Here is a 26,147-nt window from a genome sequence, read left to right as displayed (position 1 = left end):
ACAAACACACTCACACAGCTCAGAAAGAATTGCATCAGACAGTCAGAAGCTGACAAGTCAATCTGCCACAAAGCTGCGTGTGGTTGATTCTCTCCACACACTCTTCCTCTCTTCAGGTCTGTTCATATTCACTCTCCTCCTGCCTCTGCAATACTTTCCCTTCTCCTATTTAAAGGGATAATTACAGTTTATGGACTGGCGTGGCTCTAAGGGTGGCAGTGTTGGTCTGTCAGTCCACCACTCTGCTCCACAGACTGAAGTATCTCAAAAGCTATTGGATAGATTGTTGTTAAAGTTTGGTGCAGATGTCCATGGTGCCCAAAAGACAATGACTGTGTTGATTACCTGACTTTTCCTTTAGCGCTACTAAAGTTGCTGCTGAAGTTGAAATGTGTAATAGTGAAATGTCTCAACAACTATTGGCTGGATTGGCATGTATTTTGGTACACTTATACATTCATGTCCCTATAGTGTAGCTGTTTGTGTTTGGTGCTAATGAGTGACATTCGTTAACATTTACCTGCTTAATATTGTCATTGTGAGCATGTTAGTATGCTGTGATTATTATTTAGCTGTGCCTAAGTACAGCCTTACAGAGCTGCTAGCAGCCAGTGGGCTACTTCCGGGTCTGAGAAGTGAAGTCGATGCTGAAGTGCCTTAAACTTGCATTCTTTCTAGTAGCCAGCAGGGGGCGACTCCTCTGGTTGCAAAAAGAAGTCTGATTATGTAGAAGTCTATGAGAAAATGAGCCTACTTCTCACTTGATTTATTACCTCAGTATATATTGTAAACATGAGTTTATGGTCTCAATCGCTACTTTCAAGTCTTCTTCAATACAGCATGATGTTCATTTAGTAAATTATGGTGCCATTTAGAGTCAAACAGACCATAAAGCAGGGGATGCTTTAGGGCGTGGCTACCTTGTGATTGACAGGTCGTTACCACGGCATTGTTTGGTCTGAGAATTGGCCGTGTTTTCGTTTTACAACTTTCACAGTATGTTTTCAGTCCATAAAAGTTAATTAACAATTAACATTTTGGTTGCCTAGAAAATGTCTTATTCAGCGTTCGGTTGTACTTAGCTCCACCCTCTCGTGTCACTTCTGGTTGCAAAAAAAACAAAATGACGACAGCCAAAATGCTGAACTCGAGGCTTCAAAACAGCAGCCCACAAACCAATGGGTGACGTCTCGGTGACTACGTCCACTTCGTATTCACAGTGTTATGATTGCATCACAGTCAACAGACAGGTGTCCTGGTTTAACTTTGACATACTGTACTTGCCGTAGTTGTACAATGAGGAATTATTACCAACAATTCAGGCGTCACTCTAAAACTTTTGGTTTTATTTTCAAACGAAGTGGTTTAGATAATCTGGTTGATGACTTGTTTACAACCGATGGACCGATAAAAAATGACTTATAATAAACCAGAACTATCATTTAAGATATTTTATGTTCTTGGTTCTCTTTGATCTCCTCGCCTTATTTCTTTTTTTCTTTTGTCACATTGTATATTATCTCTCCTTTGTCTCTGCTGTTGTAACCAATTAGTTAATGACTGACCCCGTACTCTATGATGAAATCTTGACCTACTGAGCTACAATATATCTCTAAACCATAGTGGCAGCTACACACATAGACACAAAACAATGTACTCATGTATAGATGCACCCACATGTACCTTGTTGGCATGTCTAGTCAGCATTAATTCTATTATTTCTCCCCATCCCCCCACATTACACACACACACACACACACACACACACACAAACTACGATGTGTGTGTTTACATATATTCTGCTACACATAGACTCCCTGGGGCTGATTTAAGGTTAACCCTGGATGTTCCCGGCTCCCCGTGGTTTACGCCCGTGTCTGACCAGGAGTCGTCGGTGATTTGTCTTGTCAGAAGCAAGTGTGTGTGTTCTGTGTGTGTGTGTGTCTGAGCTTAGTGAGCGCCAGCTGGCCGCTATCACAATGACAGTTAGTCTGGCTTCATGATGGATGATATGGTCTATAGAATACTCTCTCTCTGTCTCTCACACACACACACACACATCTGTAGAAACGCCGGGGTGCCTGCATGTAAATGTGAGAGGAATCCCCTCAGGTAGCAGCTCGGTAAATGCTGCTCATGCGCTTCTCATATACACACTTTTTTCCATACATACACCTGTTTTCTAGCTAAACAGTCAATGCAGACACACACACAGGAAACACACACTCTCTCTTCTATTTGTGACCTTTCATTCGCGGCCTCTCTGATCCTGTGCAGTTATTGAACCGTCATAAACAGCAGTAACACTTGTTTGCAATCATTTGCCTGTGTGTCGCCTGTGGGCTTTTCATGTGAGGTGCAGGAAATGAATTTGACCCAGCCTTTGGGCTGCTGGGATTTATGCTGGGTACACGGTCCAGGTAAACTGCCGTAGTCAGCACCGTTGAGCTGCTTATCGCTAAAGGGAATCACTATTGTTAGATAGAGGATTTGAGTATGTAATATGTGTGTAAGTGTGTTATAGGTCCTAATGTGAGTTGGTGTTTAAGGCATTGTTCGGGTGTTTTGAAGTATTCATATTCAGTGTATTACCTACAGTAGATGACGGTCAGCACGCCCCCAGTTTGGAGAAGCAAACGGGAGTTACCGCACGGGAGCAAAGTAATGTACTGCTGTTGACGGGGACGGCAGCAAAACGTATCTAAGCCCCCTAAAAGAAAGACCTAGGTAATACACTGACTATGGATAAGTACCTCATACAACCCCCCTTTGAAACACCTGAACTATCCCTTTGAATGTGCTTTATATACTGTATATATCTATATCTACAGTTTGTTTTGAGTTGTTTGTGTACTTGTATGAGCATGTGCAAGACAGAGAATGCAGATAATCTGAGTTGATGTATTCATACTGATTTGTATGGGCATGTGTCAACATGCACGTCAGCATGATTGACACATTGACACCTGAGTCGTCCATCTTCTGAGGCCGCTGTAATCAGCTTACTGTCACACGCACATGTCCTGTATGTCATTGTGTCTCCTACGTATACTGTACACATAAACACATTCCCATAATCCTGTCTCACACAACACACACACACATGCAAACCTATCGCGTGTTATTGTAACACGTCAAAGTATTAATCTCTCGATGTGTATTGACATGACAACAAACACTCGTCCAGTCTTTATATTAGTTTAATATGCATGGAATAAAGTTTTTTTAAGACTCAGTTTAATGCCCATATGTGTTAAACCCAGGTTAAATACTTTATTTATCGCCGTCTGTGTGACCGACTAAATGAAAATTCCACTTCAATTTGCGCTGATGCTGGTGCCAAGAATACAGAGGCTGCAAATTAGATGAACAAATATTGTGAGTCGCACTCAGAGGTGCAGTGAGTGACTGGGTCAAGTCACCTGCGTCCATGTTTCATACCCAGACTCCTCAGGGGCACTCTGCCTAATTGGTCGGCTAATTGAAGCGAAATGAAAAAGGCATCTACTGCGTTACAGAGTGTGTGTCGAATCTATAAATTTAATCATGTCTCCAATCATCCATAAAGTAATGATATTGATTTAGGCTTTTTGAGGAAATGCCAGAGAAACATGTATCTGCATGAAGATACTACGGCACATACGAGCTGGCGCGGACGCTTTGATGGATGATCCACAGTTTTTCATTCAGTCAAGAAGAGAGTAGCTTGTGTGGCAATGTGCCCTTGACAAGTATTGTGCCTCAACAAGTGGACATCTTTACATTTTTTTCAAAGGCATTAGCATTAACCTTGGTACATCTGGCTAAGGACTTAGTAAGTCAGAATTTATTCCTTCCAAAGTACACAAAAAGCAAATGTTTTCCTCTCCGAGACATGTGTAAAAAATTCACTTGATATGAACTATTTAGTCAACGCCAGCAGCAATATCGAGGTTCTTGTTAAACTCCCGAGGTGTTTGGCGCTGTTGTCAGATGTGCTTTGTTGATTAATGACTCCCTCATCGATCATAAGGCGAAGTGGACCGAGGCTACACACAAAAACATCACACTCTCCGTCACTAAATATTGACTTTTGCTCAATAATTTTCTTAATGAATGGGTGGTTATATACAACATTAGCTTCATATGTATCACAGCAGAAACAGCCAATGCAGAATTCTCTCCCACGGCTGGGAAGTTTAGAAGTTCACTCTATTGATCGGTTACCAAGCGCTCTCTTAAGCCATTCAAAGAGATTTTCCACTGGTCTTGTCAATAGTTTGCCAGCATGTTTTAGTAATGCAGATCAATAAGAACTGCAAATCTCAATTGCAGTTCCTCAAACAGCTCTATTGCTACATTACAGTATTACAGCTCCATGCTTTTGATTGTAAAAGAAACTGTTTAACCCTCTGAGACCCACCATAGACCCGTTTTTTTTGTCTTTTTTAGTGGGGTACAGGGGGTCTTTAGGGGAAGATAGCAGGTCAACAGTAGATGTCACATACAAGTGTACATCATCTGAAAACTGGGAACCTGAAGATTAATTTGAGATGCAGCTCAGCACTGTGAGTCAAGTTGTTCTAGTCATAAATCAGAAATAAACATTAAATTGAACCATTTTTTACCAATCGAGAATTGATCAAAATTACACCATAGAAACACCTTCGAAAAAGCCATGCTATGATTTGGTATCAAACATTTTTGACATTTGGAGATTTCTGCAGGAATTACATTTTTCGGCGATTGGATGGCAAGCACTTCTGTTTTGGAAAATGCTCGGAAACCCCCTTATTGTTAATCTACTTAGGAAAGCCATCCATCCTCTGAATGCCCTAGCTCTGTAGTTTATGGCTGTAAAGTTTCATGAGGCTGTGATTATGCAAGAGGTTACCACAGGTCATTTTATACAGTGAGATCACATTTCAAAAATGGTCTCACTACAATGAAATGGCCACTATGGGGACTAACATCATCACACAATTGGGCTCTTTGGATCCGCAAGAGTCCCAGCTTTACAGTGATACCCAATTTATGTAATTCCGAGGCTGTTTAGGGACCCCAGTATTCAGAAATATAAAAAATACATAATTTTAGAATAGGCGAAAATAACACATTTATACTGCATTAAAATTATTTTATTTTTTTCTCCAAAAACTGCATGTGATTATCATAAAGTGTGCATGTCTGTAAAGGTGAGACTCGAGGGTACCCATAAAACCCATTTTCATTCACATTTCTTGAGGTCGGAGGTCAAGAGACCCCTTTGAAAATGGCCATGCCACCTTAGCCTAACTTTCGAGCGTTTATTCAGCCTCCTTCCCGACAAGCTAACGTGACATGGAAAGTAAAGTTGGTCTCAGAGGGTTAAATTCTACGGATTGCTTCTTTAAATTTTTACAACAGAAAGATGCCACCAGAATTCTTAAAAATAAAAATGTGGGACAACCCCTCAAATGTTCCCAATAACCACTTTCAGGAGAAGTAAGCATCCACTTTGTAGTATTAAATTCTGCGCTAAGTCTTTCCATACACTATGAACCATATCTAAATCTATCTTTTTGTTCTTTTCTCCTCCAGTTACACTCCCCTCTGTCTCCTGCGCCGGGCCTCGACAACCACATTCTGTCAGACAATGAGGTAAGTGTGTGTGTTAAACTCCCTTATTCCCCAAACTACTGCCGTCTCCTCTCCCGAGACAGCAGCAGCACTTTACTGTGTGAATGCCAATGCTCCGAGCAGCAAAAAGACAAAAAAGAAGTTGAAACTGGTAAAAGAGTCGTGCAACATCAGACTATAACGCTATGAGGGGGAAAACCCAGCAGGGATCTTTTTGGTACAAATGTTTCTTTTTTTGTGTTCACATTTGTGTGTCATCTCAATAAATGTAGTTTATGACAATTTTATACAAAATAATTCATGTGATTCTTCTCTGTCCTTCAGTCAGCCGTGTACTCGACAGTCAACAAAACAAACTGTGACGGTTCGGTGAGCGAGGAAGACAAAGAGCATGACTACAGCAGCATCGCCGAAATCAAAGGTCTCGTCACGGCGTCCTCCTCCAGCGACCTCTACGCCACCGTCCGAGATATCTACGCCCAGCCCGACGAGTCACAGCCGGGGGAGTACCCCGCCTTGGACAGCACAGATCCCGGCTACGAAACCATCCGCATTCCAAAGACTAGTAGCTCGGATGACGACTGCAGGGCCGGGCTGGGAGCGGAGGGGTCAGACGCCGCCAAGGCGGAGCCCGACTACGAGAGCGTCGGAGAGTTGGGTCTGGGCCGGGAAATGTCCCGCCTCTGAGTTTTCCCCCTCATGTGTGGCGGCGTGGGAGAAGATGTCACTGTAGTGCTTTGAACCTGCTACCAAGCATGCTTTTGGTGCATGACTCGGGGGTGGAAAACGGCTCACCACAGCATCCATCATAAACGCATGAGTGTCCTCTCTACAGCTTGGGTACGGTTTATCATATCTGAACTTTTAATTTATCAAACACAGTGAATGTCAATGGTACTGGTAGGCCTAGTAGAACATGAACTGTAGTACCTCAGTCATTGGGCATTAATCATGCGGATGAGTGCACTTTGGATCATCGTTAAATTCAATATCATGGACACATTTAAAAACACTTTATTGTGGAAAAAAAGATCAAGTAAATAAACGTATCAAATACATATCCAATCACAACGCACATGCAGCATTTGAAGGGTCAGCTGAGGACACGATCAGTGCCTGTGATATAAAAAAATAAGATACCAAGAATTCCGTGCCATATAATCATTCATGCACTTACTGTACATATGAAAGTTATTTGTATGCTCCTTCTGCAGCTGCTAGTGACTTTCTAGCTTCTTCTAGGTGACTCATGTTTTATTGAGGTGTCAGATGATGTATTTCTAGCTGTTCTTTGTCAGGTTCGGCAGCAACTTCACTGAGCTTTCCCTGCTTGAAATTCCTGTGAATGAATTCAAGGCACGGAAAGCAAAAGCCAGTCAGATCTGTGACCAAGCGGCTAGTTGAAACAATTCGATAGATTGCGCCATCAAATGACTTTTTGACAGCTACATACATGTTCTTTTTTTTAAGAGACGAGGAAAGGAAGGCGGGTTCACAGGAGCTTGATGTTTCATACATTTTGAAAGCGTTTTTAGACGTTTTACAGTCAATGTCAATATTTTTTTGTGAAATTCATATTTATTTGAAGATGCGTATTGTTGTGTAATTGTGAAATGTTACAGAGTATGTCTGTGAGAGGAAAGTAAATAGAGTTTTCTAGCATTTTTATTAAGATACTAAATGAAAGTGAGTTGTGAGGTAATGACAGTTGTAAAGGTACGCTTTCCCCTGACTTTTTTTTCATTTCAATTCATTTTTTTTTTAAAATACATGTTTTCTTTTTTTTATCATTTGCACAGGGGACAAAACACATTTAAAAGAGGTGTAAAGTGATAAACTACATGACAAACTTGTATTATTAATACAAATCCATTGATATGTATTTTTTTGGTTGTCACATTCTTTTGGTACAGTATACAGCCTTCAGTTGGTGTCCCTGATGATTTTAAAGCACAAGGTTTAATATCATGGTACTGCATTTATATTCAGCTTATCACAATCCAGCTACAGCTCTGCACAATTTGAATATCTAATGCTTTTTATCTTACTATAGTAGCGCTCTGAGAAAACCGTATGTGTCTGTTTGTAGCTTGTACTGACGACATGCCAACCAAGGCTTGTATATACTGAGAGCACTATTTTAACCAACTGTTACTCGCTGGAAGTTTTATGTAAGCTTTTACTTATTTGTATGTCTGTTAAGAGCACTGATGTATGTCTGCCTTGTTTTATGGAAAACATGTTGTCCAATGGCTTTTTCTATCTTATTGTAACTCAAAGTTGTCAAATAGCTTTTGAGTTCTGAGATGAAGTAACCATTTAGAAATATGGTACAATGTTTTGGTACATGCGTTTTAAGAAACAGTGAGTGTGGTACTTTTATTTTTTTTAAGAAAACCTGAATTAATGTGTCAATATTTTGGTGTTTGTTTTCAAATTTAACAGGGCCAATGCTTTTTTGCTGTAAATATATCTGTTACTGTTACAGTATCTCCCGTCTTTGCAGAAAAATTGGTGTCATCTGTTTCCACCCACATCCGAATATTACAGCATCTCCAGCCTTCGTTCGTGTTTCATTAGACATGCAGGAGCTTGTTGGTGGTTCAGACAAAGACGGCTAGCCCGCGCTGACTGCTATTAGATTCATAAATGATATCACACATTTGAAATGCTGTAACATCTCCCAGCAACGCTACAGGGAAAGAGGGTTTTAAATGCAATCCACTCCCAGTATTTTATGAACGAAAATGCATAAATTAAGTATTTGTTCATTTCTGCAAAGACGTAATTATCACTGACATTTACACTCCCAAAAAATGAGTACATGTTTCCTACCAAGTGATGTGGCTGTGTATCAGGGTGGTGCCATCATTTAGATATAATGGTGTTCACAGAAATGACCTCTAAGGAAATTATCCATCAAACGGGGGTGTTTTAGTGCCAAATCTAACCAGGACAACACACAGTTAATAGACACTTGCCTAAAATTACTTATTCTCTCTAGCTGTCTATCTCAGTCATATAAAAACACACACATTCCCCTTCAGGGAATTGGGGTGTGGTGGGGGTTCCTCTCCGTCAGCTCCGCTACTCCCATAATGAGACCATTTGTTCCCCATACAACCAGCAGACAACTCTATGGTGACACCTCCCTTTGATCACAGGGCGAAGCCTGTTTTGGAAGTTATGGCCACATCTGTCACTCCACTCTGTCCGGTTTCCATTCCCTGCATGTAAATATTTGATGACATGAATTGTTCTATTAAAAAAATAAATATATATATATATATATATAATAAATTGTCATCTTTTTATTCACTTGGGTCGTTGTCATGTAGAAAGATTATAAGCTGCACATGATTTTCTAAAAACATTACGTTTGACGTTAATGAGGCGATTTGTAACTGTGATAATGTCTATTGGTGTATTCTCTCTGCCACAATGGGCGATAATCACGATGAATGAATTAGTCTCTTTGCTAAACTTGGATTTATTCCAGCACTTTCTAATGAACTTTCTAATCAAAAGGGACACATTTAACAGATATTATCTCTCTTTCTCAGTGAGCAACGACTTGAGTCACATTGTGAGATCACACTTTCTTATTTAGTTCAGGGTGTAGCTCACATGTGTTATGTGCAGTTTGGAAGTGAAAAGCACAGTAAAAAGACTAATATGACTGCTGGCTTATCAAATACAGGTGTCACAGTATTTCTGGCAAGACTGACCTCGCCATTATGAATTTGCATTTCAAACATATTTGCATAATATCTCAGCTATATTTAGTATGTGCACATGAAGCCCTTTATAGCATCATTTATTTACATTATCAGAAGATTTGGGTGCGTTTTTTTAAAGGGACTGTTTGTAACTTCTTACACGTATAAATCAATCCAGGTCGGTGTCCCATGCGCTCTCGTGTGTGGCTGCGCTGTTCAGGCTCAGACTAACACAAACTACACAGAAGGACCAAAACCCCAAAGTTCTATCTATTGAAGCCTGTCTTGCAAAACAAGTTGGCCGCGGTCAGAGGACGCGGGGGAGACCGTAGCTTTGGTCTCCAGGGCCGGAGTCTCTGCTGTACTCTGCTCCTCTGCTCCTCTGCCTGCCTGCCTTCACTCACAGCTCGCTCCACCTCACGTGCATGCGCACACACTACATACTGCAGAAGAGTTAGTTTAGCTCTGAGAATATCTAGTGCAGTGGACGTTTGTGCAGAAATAAATGCCGCACCTCCTCCAGACCAACAGAGGTTTCCCGTGTCTTGTGAAGTAACGGGGCTCCGCAGCGAGTAACGTTATTGTCTACAACCGGGTGCCGGTGTATCCCTGCGGGCGCAGTCGGAGACAATAACGTTTCTCTTCCAAAACACTAGGATCAGCAGTGATTCATGGAGAGACCTTTGTCTGGTCAGCTAACATTACTGCCAAGCAGGTGAAATATAGAGTGATATTGTGGTTTTAGCTGACGTGTGTCGCCTCACTGTTTTGAGCGATGCTCGTTCATGTCTATTTAGAGCGAGCAAGCGCGAGCCCGACGCTGACTTTCGTTGACTTAGCGGCCACAGGTGTCGCTGTTAACAAGCATTTCTGAAAGTTACAAACAGTCCCTTTAAGTAATGACAAACCCCATAAGAAATAACCTGTTGTGTTTACATTCAGAAAAACAAGACCAGTGCACTTTCATTTTTAGAACCAGATCATAGTAATTTAGAAGTCCCACATGGCACCTTGGAAAGTAGGCTGCATGCCTTTAACAACTATAACACATAAAGCCTGCCTGTATGGCCAAAGTTTTCCTTTCCGTAGCCTGAATTCCCCTTTTTTCCCTTTCTTTCTTTCTGCCTTTCCCCCTCCCTTCTGGTTTCCTCTCCATCCTTGCGTCATTGTTTTGAATGGAGCGTCCTCCCGGCTTGCATTACCTTCTTGTCGGAGGAGGAGGTGGTGGAGGGGCTTGTGGAGGCGTGTGCTGCATCGACCAGTCACAGCCCTTCCTGGCCGCCGGACCGCACATGTTTACAGGCAGCATTCCGCCGGTAGAGGCTCTGCTCGGTCAGAGCCAAGCACTGGACTGGAGTTTACAGTAGCCGGAACTGGAGTCACGTAACGGACGTTGTTTTCGACCGTTATCAACACTTACGGAGGGGATTACGGTTTTTATAGCCGAGCGAAGTGAAATAAATCGACGTGTTTGCTTCCGTTCTTCGTTGTATAAGTCGCTAAATCGCGGATAAGATGCAATTTTGTTAAATCGTGTACAAATGGCACTTCGGATCCAGAAAGAAGTAGTTGCTCCGTGTTTTCCCGCTGTTCGCTCAGCTCGCGCAGGGAGCAGTGGGGAAAACAAACAGGTCGAACGTTGGAAGATTGGTCGCCGGTAAGACGTTGGAGGGTTGTTTAACGGCTTTTAACGGCGTTTTTGTCCGGTGCTAATTCAAAGTTATCCTTCCATTTTCCGGTGCTTTTTGTGTGTACGGTGTTTGGTAGTATTTACCCTCCGAGTATGTTGCCGCTTTCTAACGTTTTAACAGGGCAGTTGGAGCGCGTAGTCTACCCCGCTGCGGTTTGTTTTTCTCGACGTTGTTGTTTACCGGTTATAACTCGACGGTTACTGATTTGAAATTTAACCGGTTTAACGGCTCTGAATTCAAGTTGAGACCACGTACCTTTTTTTTTTTTTTAGTAGACATGCATACGAGGCGTTTAGTGAAGCGGTCGATCCTCGGCAGCCGCGTTTATGCGCCGAGTCCGACGGGTGACGGTGCTCCGGTGATGACAGGAGTGGTCCAGGCTGTCAAGCAGGAAAACAGAGACGTTTACTCGGCCGTTGGAGCCCATGGAGCAGCCCGGCGCAGCGTCTACACGGTGCTCATGCAGGACGGCAGCCTCCAGGAGTTCTCCGAGGAGGAGATAGCCGCCGGGTTCAACCACACTGCAGCCAAAGGACCGCTCAAATCCAGCTTGAAGGTGTGTGTGTGTGTGTGTGTGGAAACTCAGCGCGCCACGGCCGGCCGGCCGGCTACTGTGTTGTGTTGTTGTGCGGTGGTGTTTTGCAGCGTTTAACCGCTTCCTGCACGGAGCGGATTTAACGGTGTCACCACCACCGACACCACCGCTGCTGCTGCCACTAAAATCTCAAAATATAACCAGCTGTGAGAACAGCAGTATGATTTAAAAGAGAGATAATGCATATTGGGTTGCATATTGCATCAAATAACGGGCTGTCATGACATTTGGCGACATCAAAATAATATGGGACAAAGGCCTTGATAAAGGGGCCTGCGCAATGTTTATGTGGGCTAGTGGGTGTGTAAGCTGAGGCAAACAAACACCCTCTGACTGCAGCGAGAACAGGTTTTTGCACATAATTATTATAATGCATTATAATTGATATATCATGCACAGACAATTTTATGAATCATGCATTTAATTGCACATATATTCAAGATTCAAGATGTCTTTTGTCACGCCGGTTATACATGTACAAACGTGTGAAATACTTTTTGCGGGGAAGCTCCATTAAAATAATAAGTTATATTACATTTACATTACAATTATAAAGGGAAATACTTTGTACAAGGACATATTAAGAACATATACAGGCATATTAAGAACATATACAGTATATACAGTATAAAATATATTTTTGTGTGAGAAGGTGTATGAATTATATATTTAAAAGTCTATTATATGCACTCAAAGAATGTATTATATTTTGCACAGTCTGCGCTGATAGATGATGCTGCAGCTCATTATGTGAACTCATTCTGCACAACAAGGCTTATTATTGTTTACAAATAGCTATTGTGGGCTTCCTGTGACAGATTAGTAAGTTTCGATGATGTCCAAATTTGTAGTTGTGATACAAGCCTAATTTGCATTGACCTAATTGCCTTCATTTCCAACTTGTATGCTTTTTGGTGTCACATAGCCTCAGATAGAGACTGTGGTGAGGCAGAGAAGCCATTCCAGCTCTTGGATGAAAACACAGTTTCTGGCATGAGGGAAGTGTGTGTGTGTGTGTGTGTGTGTGTGTGTGTGTGTGTGTGTGTGTGTGTGTGTGTGTGTGTGTTATGTCCTTTTTATAGTGGAGGGAGTGACTGAGGAATGCATATGACCGAATAACTGCTTGTTTACTGCCTTTATTTTGATGTGTGTGTGTGGCTTTGTGCCGCCTTGCATTCATGTGTGTGTGTTGTGTTTTGATATTTTATTGATGAAGTAACTCACAGGCTGCAGTCTTTTTTACAAAACGGAAATATTCGGCCGCTGTTTGTTACCACACATGCTGGACTGCTCACATTTCCTTTGTGTAAAAGTAAGATATATAAGACAGGGTGTACATCTACATATACAGCATTCTGAAAAAAATGCTCGTAAATCTCAAATTAAGTTGCAAATTAATCTTTAAAACTTTCCTCAGACATGTCAAACCTCAACAAAGAGAAATGCAACAGCTCTGCATGGAGAGTGAAGGGGAAATGCATTGTAAACATGGGCTCTCTTGTTTTGCATTTGTGCATGCAGTGCCGCTGCACTCACAATACCGTTACAGTTTTGCCGGGTGCAGGCTGGAGTAGTGCAGCTGAGGCTGGGAGCGTAGCCCTGTCAGCACAATGGTCAGGTCTCTTTCAGTGCACGATCCCCACTGAGGTCGAAAACAAGCCATGAAATGAGGAAGGGGGGTTGTGTGGATTCACATGTGCATCTGTGTTGCTTCTTGTGTGCATGGGTGTGCTTTCTCCCATATGTGTATTGGTGTGTTTAATGAGTTAGAGCTGACTACTTTAAATTTTGCAGTGGGGGTTGTTTGTGAGGGCACGCCGCCCTGTTAGAGCAGCAGCTGTACAGCCAACAAAGCAGGCACCCCCAGGTTGGCAACGGGTGGCATGCTCCAAAGAATCTGGATGCTTGGCACATTGCCCGGTATGGCAAACGAATGCCCCCTGTTCTAGAGGGTGGGGGGGACAGGATGCCACTTGTTGACTTGTTGGTTGGTGCAAGTGTGTGTTGTGTGAGCAATACACAGATCCCTCACTGGTAACAAAGAGGCGTTACTTGTTTTTGTTTTTGCCGGGCGCTTTTGTTGTCCTTGCCGTTGTTGTTGTTTGCGTTGATCGTACGCCGCCGTGGGAGTCAATGAAGCAAGCTTGTTGACAGGAGCTGAGTGACTCTTTGTTCTGAAGCGGCGATCCCAGGCAGGCAGGCAGGCCGGCGTCGGCTGTCCTTATTGGTTGGCTGAGCAGCATTAGCGTGAAGCACGGTGACCGCAGGGTCAAGTCTGGAAGCTGCTTGTGATGATGTATGAGTAATTCTATAGGGTAAAGGAGGTGAATGTGTTTATGCATGTGTTATGTGTGCTATGAACACATAAAACACAGGTATAACACACACATTTTTATCCCCTTTTCTCAATCTTGTTCTTATGTGTGTCCTTCAAAAGTATTTATATCTCTCATTGGCAAAAAGCAAAATATTTCAGTTCTGCTTGCAGAATAACTTCCTTTAAATTACTCCAAAAGAGTCTGAATGAAAATATCGTGTGTATATATATATATAGTTGCGTTTTTAAATTTAATCACAATTTATTTCTATTAGGTAACTACTGGGCCTGTAGTTTTGAATACGTTGTTTGTGTCAAGCATTATCACAAATATATCTTGTTTTAACATTAAAACAACCAGATGTAATAATGCAGTTGCTTGTTGTTGAGGTCCTGCAAGAGTTCTTTAAAAAAGTTAACTTGTATGTAGGGCTGTACAATTAATTGATTCTTAATCCCGATCATGATTTTGGCTTCCCACAATTAAATGAACATGATCAACTACGATATTGACGTTAAAAATGCGTGCTCCGCTAAAAGAAAACTTCCGCTGCATATCCAATCAACTTTCCTGAATGTTGCAGCTGCAGTTCAGAGTAGAAGAGTAATACACTGTATATTACTCGTTGTACAACAGAGAGCAGACGGGCAAAACGAAAAACCCTTATTTTAAGTCTTATTTTGATGCAGTTTTGTTAATTAGCAGGAATTTAGCACAACGTGACAGTGAAAGCAGTGCTCTGTTGATTTAATTTTTGGTAAAAAGTTTAGGTACAATTTTATTTTGCTTTTAGGAGATACACTGTGAATAAGGACCACTCTTATTTTGATGCAAATATTTGTACAAACTTAGTAGGAATGTAGCACAACATGGAAGCGAAAGCATTGCTCTGTTTAATTGTGAAAGTGCAATAAAAATAGTAAGTTAAAATTCAAATTGCAGCTCTCGCGTTTTCAAAATGGCACTACTTTAAATTGCAATTTCATTATGAAAACAATTGTTAAGCCCTAGACTAAGTCATATGTTTGTTATGTTAGAAAATCTAACGTTCGGCTATGTCAGTGCAATGTCATCAATTAATAATCATTAACATTCCTAATCCTGGTCACATGCACTAGATGTGCTACAAATACTTCCTGGCAACAAAGAACCATATGAGCTAAAAGACACAGTTGGTCCAATTTATGGTCTGTGTCAGCTTGCTTCATTTTGACCTTTGACCCATAAAGGCTCAAGAGTCTTTATGCTTGACAAACTGCCCAAAGCAAGTAGGTTATGAGTTTCTGTGTGTGTGTTTGTGAGTGGGAGAGAGAAGGAGAATGAGAGATAAAGAGCAGGGAGATATGGGGGACACTTGGGGTATTTGTTCCGTGCACACACACACACACACACACACACACACACACACACACACACACACACACACACACACACACACACACACACACACACACACACACACGCACACACACACACACACACACACATATACACCAGCCTTGACACACGCAACTCACATTTCACAACTGATTTGGCATGCTTCACAATTTCCTGGCTCCGTGAAATGCCATCATTCATAAACCCGGTGAAAGGAAGGAATTGCTGTTGGTTTTATCCGAGGAGTACACTCGTCATACACACAACACCTAATCTTCCCCGAGCCGGTGTAATCCATCTTGTTGTTTTACTCAAGTCTGTGTTTTCACAGAGCGATTTGCACACCACTGAGTGTCCGTGCGACCAGCCTCTATCATGAGCGATACTCAATACTCATTACTCCTGTTTTTTTACCTCATTAATCTAAGTAAATTGCTCGCTGTGTGTGTGAGTGATTGACTACGGTGCCGTTGCCTTTTCTACAGTCAACCCTAATCGTGTTACAGTGCTTTGAGATAAGGATCTAGATCATACACATACCCACAGACACACATGCATAGACACACACACACACACATACACACACTGGCCTGCATGTCATACTCCTCAACGCTCCATTGGCATGGGCAGCCGTGTGTGTCACTCTGGCTGTGTTTTGGCCTTTTCTCAGTGTGTTTCTAAGAGCCTGATGGCTTTAGTTACCTACAGCGATGTGTGTGTGTTGGTGTGTGCGTAGGTGCATGCAGGTATTCATGTGCAGAAGCATGCCATTCGTTGCTGTTGTGTAAGAGAAGAGATGATGTGGGGCTGGTTTTACATTGCTACAGGTGGGCGTTTTCAGATGGGAGAAATGCTTTTATTTTGTGATTGTCTGTGTCAGTGAGTAGTTTACATTGGTAAGTGTGTTTGGCGCGGGAATATGTTGTTTTATGTAATGCAGTCTTGCTGTGTGGAGTATGTTTGTGTGTTTGTTATTAAGTACTGGTTCGTCTCCTGGTTCCAATAAGCTTTTTGGCAACACGGTGATCTGAATTAAGGCCAACATGAAAATTTGTAGTTCTAATATGTTTATGATTAAGGAAGAAATCAGGGTTTGTTTGTTTTTTTAAAAAAAAAAAAATTTCAAATCAGTGGAATAGTGTGAAACCGGCAGCATTTTGTTTTGCATGGTGTGTATAGCAGCATCCACATGCTCATGCAGAATACAAACAAAACAGGGACCCACTCGTAAAAACATTGCTAAATAGCGTTACTGGTGGTCAAAATCTCCACTGGGTATCTTTTAAGTACTTACAGATGATTCTTCCTAAGGTGTCATGTCCTTAGAAACACTTGATGGCACATGATTGTTAATATTGGTGGGGGAAAAAATCGATTCACCTATGTATCGTGATTCTTTTTTTTTTTACGATTTTGAAATAGATTTTTTAATGCCAGAATCGATATATTTGCTTCATTTGAGTCCATGCGGCGGTAGAAGGAAGTGACCGCTTTTATTATTGTAGTCTGAGTAACGTGACATCCTATCCATTCAGTGTCTGTCAACCGAATCAACAAGCAGAAAATAGAATACGAAGGAGGGTCCGCGTGGATTCAACCTGCACCCTTACATATTAAATCCAACGTGCTAAACACTACACATACAGTAAAGTATGGAAAACACTGAAGCTTTCACACATTGCCAGGAAAAGCAGAGCTAGACATCCTGGCTAAAGCTGCATGCTAACTCTGTCATGGACAGGAAACGTTATCATATTACGGTAACGTGCGGTCAAGCCAGCCGTCAATCTCATCTCTGTGGTCAAATCAATCGACGCTACAACTGTACATGCTGAAAATCAAACATTTTTACTCTATCAATTTAGATATTTTCCAAAGTTAAAGTCCCTAGAAGTGTATGATTCAACTTTTTCCCATGGTCTGGTGTTAAAAAAGTTAATAAAAATAGCAATAAATCCTAATATCAAATTGCAATACTTGTAAAATCGCAATACTTAAAAATTTCAATACATATCGAATCGGCACCCAAGTATCGTGATAGTAAAACAGCCTTGTTTTATAACTGACCACTGTGCATTTTTGAGTTTATCCAATCTATTTTGGAAGGGCCTATTTAAGTCTAAGAGGCTGGAAAAAAATCTTGAACCATGTTGGACCATGTACTCCTTCATTTGAAATGTAAACATGAAAATCTTCAAAATGTGGGCTACAAACTTTTGCCAGCCAGAGCCCAGACCCCAACTTTATATCTGAAAAACTATATCCATTTGGTTTCCAAGTTTAGTAATATTTCTCTGATATTTTAGTAGGTAATTTGAATGAACAGTAGTTCTTACTATTAGTCTTTTTACCTGCAGCAGAAATGTATGACATATTCATCACCCTGAGGAGGCATGTTTCTGTACTTTGCATCAACATTTTTCACAGCGTATTCTCATATCAGCGTTGTTACTAACTTGCGTACATGGTTCTCCACCAAAGCGCTGACTTAATCTTCTTTGCGTCCCTCTCCAGCATAGCTCCAGTAACGGAGCCCCAGAGAGCCATAAGGTGGAAGGCGGCTCCCTCAGCCCAGAGGCGCTGGAGGAGCAGCGGGTGGCGGACGGCAAGCGTGTTGGCCGGGACCCCGACACCCGATCAGTGTCCCTACTAGAGCAGAAACGCAAAGTGGTCTCCTCCAGCATCGATGTCCCTCACGCCAGGTAGGACAGCGTGTGTGTGCGCGTGCATGTATATAAGCATGCCAGACAGTTCTTTGACTGGAGAGTCTGATTCCTGTCTTACAGGAAGTTTGGCTTAGGTTCCCACATGCAAAGTTCATTGAAGGTTTATGACATAGATATGTCATCTCATAAAGGGCAAGGAGTTAATATGGGCTGACGTCCCATTTTCTCATGTGATCCTTGAAACCATTTTATCAGAACACTGAATGCAATGTAATCTGACAGGAGTCCAGTTTTATTCCATTACATATATATTTTATCATATGCTGGCATACATGTCACACTGCACATCGGCGGTGTCAGTATGTTGGAATGAATGTATTGTTGCTCCTGTACCAAAATGTAGTTAGTCTAAGATTTCGTCCCTGTCCTAAATATTGAAGGGTTGTGTGCAAAATGTCATTTTTGGAAGAATCCCATGCTGTTGCCTTAACTTGCTGAAGCAATTATGGTTATGGTTATTTTAAATGGCATGCCTAGTCTGGTGGTTTCCCAAATTGTAAAAGTGGTGCAACATGGACTCAAGGCCATGAGAGTGAACTAACAGTAAATTGCATCGTTACCCTATTTGCTCCGTAGCAAAGACAGTTAGACATACTAGCTTTTTAGCCAAAATAGACATAAGAAGAAATATGCTTGAAATTTGTGTGGGAGAAGCTTTCATGCAACACAGAGCCCAAAACAAATGAAAAACTGTTATTATGTTATGATGCATGAGCTGTTCCCTCACACATTCAGCGACTCTCTTAACACCATAAAAACACAAATATTATTGTAAAATGGTCAGCATAATCCAACACCGAAGCTCGTCCACAATGGGGCAATTAAACATTAATAGGCAGCAGTCCATGGCAGTGAAGAGCAATCTAATAAAGAAACAACACCACTTTCACTATTAAATGTGAAACACTAATACCTTGTAAAGCACCTCGGTGTTATCGAACATCACTCCCCCATTACTTGTCCTCGTGCTGCTGGAGGAGTCCAATCGATGGCAACTCGCTGAAAAGTACAGTAAAAGTGGCCCATCTGAGCCGCTTTATCACTGCATCCTGAGCCCAGCTTTAAATTTAATAGTTATTTGCTCATGAATCATTGATTTGCTTCTCTCCAGTTGCCCATTAAGAGGAGGAATCTCTTTTTAAACTGAATCTATCACATGGATTAGACAGAAGTTTTTTACAGCAGTCCCACTCTAATTTGCTCCTTGCATATAGGATAGCCATAATATTGATATATTTATATGGTTATTGTGGAATGGCTTATTGATCATCTCAGTGCCCTTGCACAAGTTCAGCTTGTTGCCTCAGCTCAGGGACGATCCCTTCATAAACCAGGTTCCTGTTTATCCTCCTAATGAGGCCACCTGACGACAAGATAGCCACGGGGAATGTCTTTTCCCTCAACATACAATAATCCTGATATAATGGTTAAGAGAAACCACAACCTGTAAAAAGCTTCACTTATTTTCATGTGTGGGCAGACAAACAAAATTACAACAACACACCCAAGTTGTCTCTCTCGCCAAAAATTCCAGCAGCATGATGGTATCAGCGTGATGAGAAAATATCCAAAGCCTCTGGAAACATTCGATGTTGTGGCATACCAGCTGAGAAGCTGTCAGTGAATTTAGAGGTTTTATTGTGTGTTTCAATAGTGTGCTCTGCCGACTCAAGCTGAGCTTTCTGTTTCTCTACCTGAGGAATTTAGTCATCTCCTGCCCGGTAAGAAAGAAGGAAAGTAGGTATGTAAAGGTCATGTGTAGGGAGAAGGCCCTTGGAACAATCAAACACATCTTGGATGGTGTGTGTGTATGTTCTGTGTTTGATCAATGCATAACTTCTGCAAATGGTACAACCTGTGTATGCCTGCGCTAAATCAAACCAAATGCAAAACCAGACTTCCAAAAACTTAATTTCAGTCCAATTTGTAAAGTGTGCTCACGCAATCAAGAACATGGAAAGTTCATTCAGGTATGACCCGGAGCTCCTTCCTCAGATATCCCTATAGCGACCTCTTCAGTGCACACAGCACCATTATTTCCTTAAGATTAAGATCCATGGCTCTCATCCTCTGCACACCTGCGACCGATTTTCATCCCCGCTCTGGCACTGGGGATGAAATGGTGTCGCCGCCGCCGACCGCAGAGTAACGTTTATCCGTAATGGAGACAAGGGGGGGAGAAAGAGGCTTGGAGGGATGGTGGAAAGGGGACGCGGGAAGTAACAAGGTAAAAGAGTGAAGGCAATGTATGTGTGTGGAGAGGAGCACGAGAGGGTAAAGGAGTGTGTATGAGTGTGTAGCTGTGAGGATAACAGCAAAAGAGGGAAGAGAGAGAGACTGCCTGAGGATTTCAGTTCAGAGCTAACTCTCCAGAGAAGTCTGACCTTGAGGTTGTTAATTGCACTCTCAGAAGTTCCCTCTCTGCTGGTGATTTACCAAGAAAATGTCTGGCTGTTTGACGGCTCTCCAGGTCCCTTGCAACCCAGATACAATAGGTTTCCTACCTCACAGGGACTCACTGAAGTGCCCCAATGCCTCGTCTGCAATCATTGGGAAAATAGAGGAAAAATGACGTTAGACCTCGGGGGTTTTGTGTAGCTACATTTTATGGTTCTGTCAGTCGGTCCGGCTCTCATTACATTATCGAGTTGCCTCCTTCATCGTATTTGTTTACAGCACATTTACTTCACACGCATTTCGTCAGATCTTGCTCCAAAAATCAATAGGTGTCATTCCATGATTGACCTATTTTTTGCATTGCCCCAACTCCCAAATGTCCAAAGAAATAGTTTCCTTTATGAAATGTTTTTAAATGTGCTGTGTCTCGAAAATAAAGAGGCTGGAATTGCTCGCTGGGGCAGATTTCTGATTTGTTTTTACGCCAAATATATTGTCTGATTCTCTCTTTTCAGACATCTCTACTCATTGTCAGACTGTGGTTTCAGCCAGCTGCTGGGCCTTCTCCTTCCTTCGAGGGCTTATGTTTTCTCTATGCAGGAAACAGTCAATTGTAACAGGAGCTGGCGGGGGCAGACCAGTGGAAACGAATGGCTTGGCTTTTGACAAATAGTGTTCTGGGGACTAATTGCTAGCAGGGGAAGCGAAGTATAACCTTAGTTGAAGGGGAAATCAAGAGAGTGCTCTGCTTATTATTGCAAAACCCAAAAACAACAGATCTGAGGGTTCAAATCTTCTCATATTCAGACCGCCAGCAATCCCTTTCTAGCACGAAGCGAGGTTACTCACGTTTCTGAAAATAACTGGACCCCTTGCTGGTCCTCTATGATGCTGTAATTTTCTTCTGTTTTTTTAACACCCAAGGTCCAACACAATGACCACATTAAATCTGATTTATGGTAAAGGATGATCATTCCACGTAGCTGTAAATCAAAGCTTTATTTGATGCCAAAACAAAAGTTTGTTATGGTTGATAATTTTTATTGTTGATCAGTGTATTTGCAGATCACTCAGTTCACTATGCTGAGCCAACCATGTGTTCCACACTCAGAGCCTGCATGGTGCATCAGCCAACTCAGACATGGAACGGCCCCAAAGACTCCCAATCCTGAGCAAAAGAGAGGCCCAAAGGGACTGTCTAATTATCGTTTGTCTTTTGATGAAGCAGCATGGCTTCATAATCCGCTTGTTTTGCCTCTGCTCCTGGTTTTGTTAGTCTTTGTGGTCATTTCACACCTTTATGGAACACTGCTAGTGATATTACTCTTCTTGCATAATGTGTTTGTGTTTGTGGCGAAGGAGCGAGTTTCGAAACGAGAGAAAGGAGGGGATTATGGGGCGTGTGCACGAGAGCAGTGTGGGTTCTCCAGAGAGTGAGTGACAGATAGAAAGAGAGAGAAAGAGTGAGAGAAATGCCCGGCGTTTGCCAAAGAAAACAGTTTTCCTTGTTTGGATGCCAATGGTGTTCAGAAACCATGCGATTACCATCTGAAAAGACAGCTCTCATGATCTCTCTCTTTCTCTCCCTCTCATTCACTGTCTTGCTCTCCCAGACTCAGTGTGCTATTATCTGATTGGACACTGAGTTTTTTCCTGCTACCATTTACTTGACCAAACCAAGTGTGTTGAGTCCAATTCTACTCTATCAGATTGGCCTAACTACACGAAGCTAAAAATATCAAACAGAAATGTGCTTGTATTTATATAAAGAGGACATTGCTCAACATGTGTAATAGAGGGTTCTTGTTTTGAGCCACTTTAATGGTTTCCAAAATTCCTAACGTTGTGGGATCTGTCACAGTGACAACTTTAGCAGGCAGAGTTTCATGAGGGAAATTGATTTAGATTCATTCTAAGAAAAATGGCAAACAAATGTAACCACATGTGGTTGCAGTGTGTGTGTGTGCTGGCTGCCTAGTAGAACTTTTCTTATTTATTACACACTGTTAATAGGTCCTTCCAATACGCCGTTGTCTGTGTTGGAGTGTGCAAAACCTGTGTAGTAGGGGTGAGGAATAAACGATTCCAAGATTTTAAATTATTTTTTTTAATGCCAGAATCGATATATTTGCTTCATTTGAGTCTATGCAGAGGTAGAAGGAAGTTACCGCTTTTATTGTTGTAGTCTGAGTAACATGACTTCTAATCCGTTCCGTATCCTTCAACCAAAACAAACGGCAGTCGGCCGCAGCGAGCCGAAACGATAAAGTAAAAAACGGCGGAGGGTGCACGTGGATACGACCTGCACTCTCACATTCTAAATCCAAACACTACACATACATTTAAGTATGGAAACACTTTGGGTTTCTCACATTTCCAGGAAAAGCAGAGCTAGACATCACGGCTAAAGCTGCATGCTAACTCGGTCATGGACAGGAAACGTTATCGTATTGCGGTAACGCGCGGTCAAACTGACATTTATGTTAAATGCATTCAAACGGCCCCGATGGAGCTGACCATGGCTGCATAAAGGGAATGGAGCTGATGGGGAGAGCTAGCGACGGACTTGGCAAAGTTAGTGGAAGTATACGCATGTGACTACGTCTGGTTTTCAAAATAAGGTGTTAACAAAGGGAGCTGTATATACAAAGTACGTATATGGAAATATGATTGATTGGATTGTATTCACCAGAAGTATAAAACATTATCTGTTATAAATTAAAAAAGAAAATACCATTAATTTGTGAGGGAAATGTCTTTATTCTTTGATTTTTGGGTTGCTGGAAAGAAATTCATAAATAATGCCCGACAATGACTGATATATTTGACTTCAGGACAACTCTGACTACATACATGCTGAAAATCAAATATATTTATTGTATTAATTTTGATATTTTCCAAAGTAAAAATCCCTAGAAGTGTATGGTTCAACTTTTTCCCCATGGTCTAGTGTTAAAAAAGATAACAAAAACCGCAATAAATCATAATATCGAATGGCAACACTTGTAAAATTGCAATACTTAAAAATTGCAATACATATCGAATCGGCACCCAAGTATTGTGATAGTATCAAATCGGAGATAGATGTATCGTCCCAGCCCTACTGAATAGTGACCAGAATTACATTATTTTTCTAAACAGTTATACAAAGCACTTTGCAAAGAGGTAAATAAAGTCAACAGTTTGAGTGAAAGCTAGACACTAGCTTTAAGAAAGGATTTAAATAAATGTACAGATTTAGCCAGCATGAGCTCATCACAACAGGTTGTTTCATTGTCTCGGAGCCCTGAGGGGAAAAAGCCGAATGTTGTTTTTAATCTTGGCTTAAGAGCAGCCAGTAGGGACTGACCCGGTGTCCTGAGCCAGGGCTCATGTGAGCTTAAAATGTCTGTGATCATATCTTGGTACCAGGTGCATTTGTGTTTTAAAAGGGATCAGCACAAATCTTAAAAAATCAATTCTGAGAGTGTCAGGTAACCAGTGCAAACATGCTAAAATTAAAGCGATATGATCTCATTTTAGTCAGGGTTACACTACATCATGTGCACCGTTGTAATATCAGAGCCATTCTCTAACCTCCCACTTTCCATCTTTAGTGTTTCAGTGTAATATAACTGTGAGTATAATGGGACAAAATGAGATCTTGAGATGCACAGGAGAAAACCAGATGAGACAAAAGCACCTTGTGGGCCGTAGATTGTCGTTGCGATTTCCTAGCATGACATATTTTCTTTAGGCTCATTAAACAGTGGTCTGTATGGATTATTTAAATATCAAATCAGTTTTTATTGGCTTTTTCTCTCTACTTTGCTTACTCTGTTTAACAGGATCCACCGGAGTTTGTTCATGGCTTTAAAACCACCTCAGTTGACTGTACTGAACCTCTAATCTCAGATACAAGTGTTGAGTATTCATCCCACCCCGCTGTTAACTCAGCTTTAGATTTATTGCACATGGACTAATCAAAGACAAAAGCCCTCACTCTTTGTCAATATCCGCGGCACACTGGTGAGAGCCGCATCGAGTTGGTCCGCGCTGGCTCATTGGACAGGTTCTGGCTCCTGAGAAAACGACCACCTGTGATGCCGCAGGAGTGGGATTGTGAGTTTACATTTATATGCAAATTGGCTCTTTAATTAAGCGTGCTGAATATCGGTGAGTGTGAGTGGGGGAATGCTTAACCATGGATTAGTGGACGGTCGGCCTAAATTCACTGCGATCTTTTGCCAAAGCACTGGACTGTGGCAGGCATGTGTAGGCAGTGTTGTTGTGATCTCAATCCAGGATTTACATTCACTTAAACAGCAAAAGACTTCAGAGCTACTTTGTTCTTTGGCGTACATCTGGCATGCTAATTACAATCAGTTATTGAGTTTTTCCTTCAGTGCATGCAGTTTAAATGAAATCCACAAAGTCTACAGTTTATCTAAATAACATATTTGACAGCGTAGAAGTTGTATGCTGATTACTTTGACGCTAGCAGTGGAATTGACTCATAATGTGTAACATTCATTTTGAAGCCATCAGCAGAAATCTATTTGCAGTTATTGATGCCGTAAATAAACACAGCGAGTTTGAACACTCTTTATCGCTGTCAAGGGATCGTGACGAAATGTGTCGGCCTGACAGCACCGATGGCATGAATCAACCGATGAATCAATCTAAAGCCTCACAGAAAATGTCACTAATATGCTAATTTGTCCCACATCGATGTTGTTGTGTCTGTATGGTGGTTTTGTGTTCAGTTATCTATAATGCATAGTGCGGGGCCTCAAAGCCAATGTTTATGTGACAGTGGGATCTGCTGCTTCGGACTAATCCATAGTCCCGGCTTTAATGGACTGATGGCACAGAGTGCTACAGGAAAACAAAAAACTCTAATTGATTCTATCGCCGGACGCGCATTATGGTCATCTACGGTATATAAGAGGTGGTACCCATTGACAGCATTGTCTCCGAGTTCAGTGTCCAAACAGAAACGCTAATGAGGAGGTGAAATTAGTGAACTGAACATCCATTGTCTATGGAGTATAAAGTGAGAATTTAACCTTGACTGGGCTGTTTAACCAGCAGAATGTGTTAAAGTCAGCTCCTAAAATGATGAGGAAATGTGTTCAGATCTTTTGAGAATTCAATTTATAAGGTTTGTCCTAATGTGATTCAGTTTATGCTGAGAAGTACAGCGCTCGTGTGACACTAACTGTTATTTGTGTGAAATTTGAGCATTACTCAAATGATCTTAATTCAGTTGTTATAGGCACAGACAAACACTCCCTGTCACTACACAGCATCTTTGCCTGAATGTTAGAACATGACCATATTGTTTAGTAATTTTGTTTTTGTTCTGACAGAACTGCGTCTAGGTTATTGTTTGAACCTAGTGATTTTATTTGATCATTTGTGTTTCATGTTTTTTATATTAAATTGAAGTCAATTAACTTGTTTTCCCATAAAGCAGTGGCTCATTAGCCATTTGTGTTTATTCAAGACAAATATTCAAGCAGTTTTTTGTATTGGTTTTTAGGGCTGCAGCTAACGATTATTTTCAGTGTCTATTAATCTTTTGATTATTGTCTTGATTAATCGATTAGTTGTTTGGTTTTCTTAAAGAAATACTTTTTTACGTTTTTACCTAATGGCAAAAAAAGGAGAGCTAATTCTTGTTTGTATTTTGCTTTTAAGAGTTTTATCTTTTGTGCTTGTTCCAACAACAAACTAGAAAAACA

At 41.4% G+C, this 26,147-nt stretch overlaps 2 protein-coding genes across 4 annotated transcripts in view; both read left to right on the top strand.

Annotated features, from left to right (window-relative positions):
* Window positions 1–8,902, top strand: part of pag1 (phosphoprotein membrane anchor with glycosphingolipid microdomains 1) — a 60,718-nt gene extending 51,816 nt beyond the window's left edge. For all 3 annotated transcript variants that reach the window (XM_074613191.1, XM_074613190.1, XM_074613189.1), the window contains 2 exons: window positions 5,560–5,619; window positions 5,923–8,902. In XM_074613191.1, coding sequence (XP_074469292.1) covers window positions 5,560–5,619; window positions 5,923–6,285 — 423 coding nt within the window. In that variant the 3' untranslated portion in view covers window positions 6,286–8,902. The remainder of the gene's footprint in view (window positions 1–5,559; window positions 5,620–5,922) is intronic.
* Window positions 8,903–10,743: 1,841 nt separating this feature from the next.
* znf704 (zinc finger protein 704) overlaps window positions 10,744–26,147 on the top strand; it is a 54,050-nt gene continuing 38,646 nt past the window's right edge. The window contains 2 exon segments of the mRNA XM_074613188.1: window positions 10,744–11,564; window positions 17,813–18,000. Of these exon segments, the coding sequence (XP_074469289.1) occupies window positions 11,286–11,564; window positions 17,813–18,000 (467 nt within the window). The 5' untranslated portion in view covers window positions 10,744–11,285.

The sequence above is a fragment of the Sebastes fasciatus genome, chromosome 17 (assembly GCF_043250625.1).
Source record: "Sebastes fasciatus isolate fSebFas1 chromosome 17, fSebFas1.pri, whole genome shotgun sequence".
Lineage (NCBI taxonomy): Eukaryota > Metazoa > Chordata > Actinopteri > Perciformes > Sebastidae > Sebastes > Sebastes fasciatus.
The sequence above is the reverse complement of the archived record's forward strand: the minus strand, read 5'-3'. Positions and strand labels throughout refer to the sequence as shown.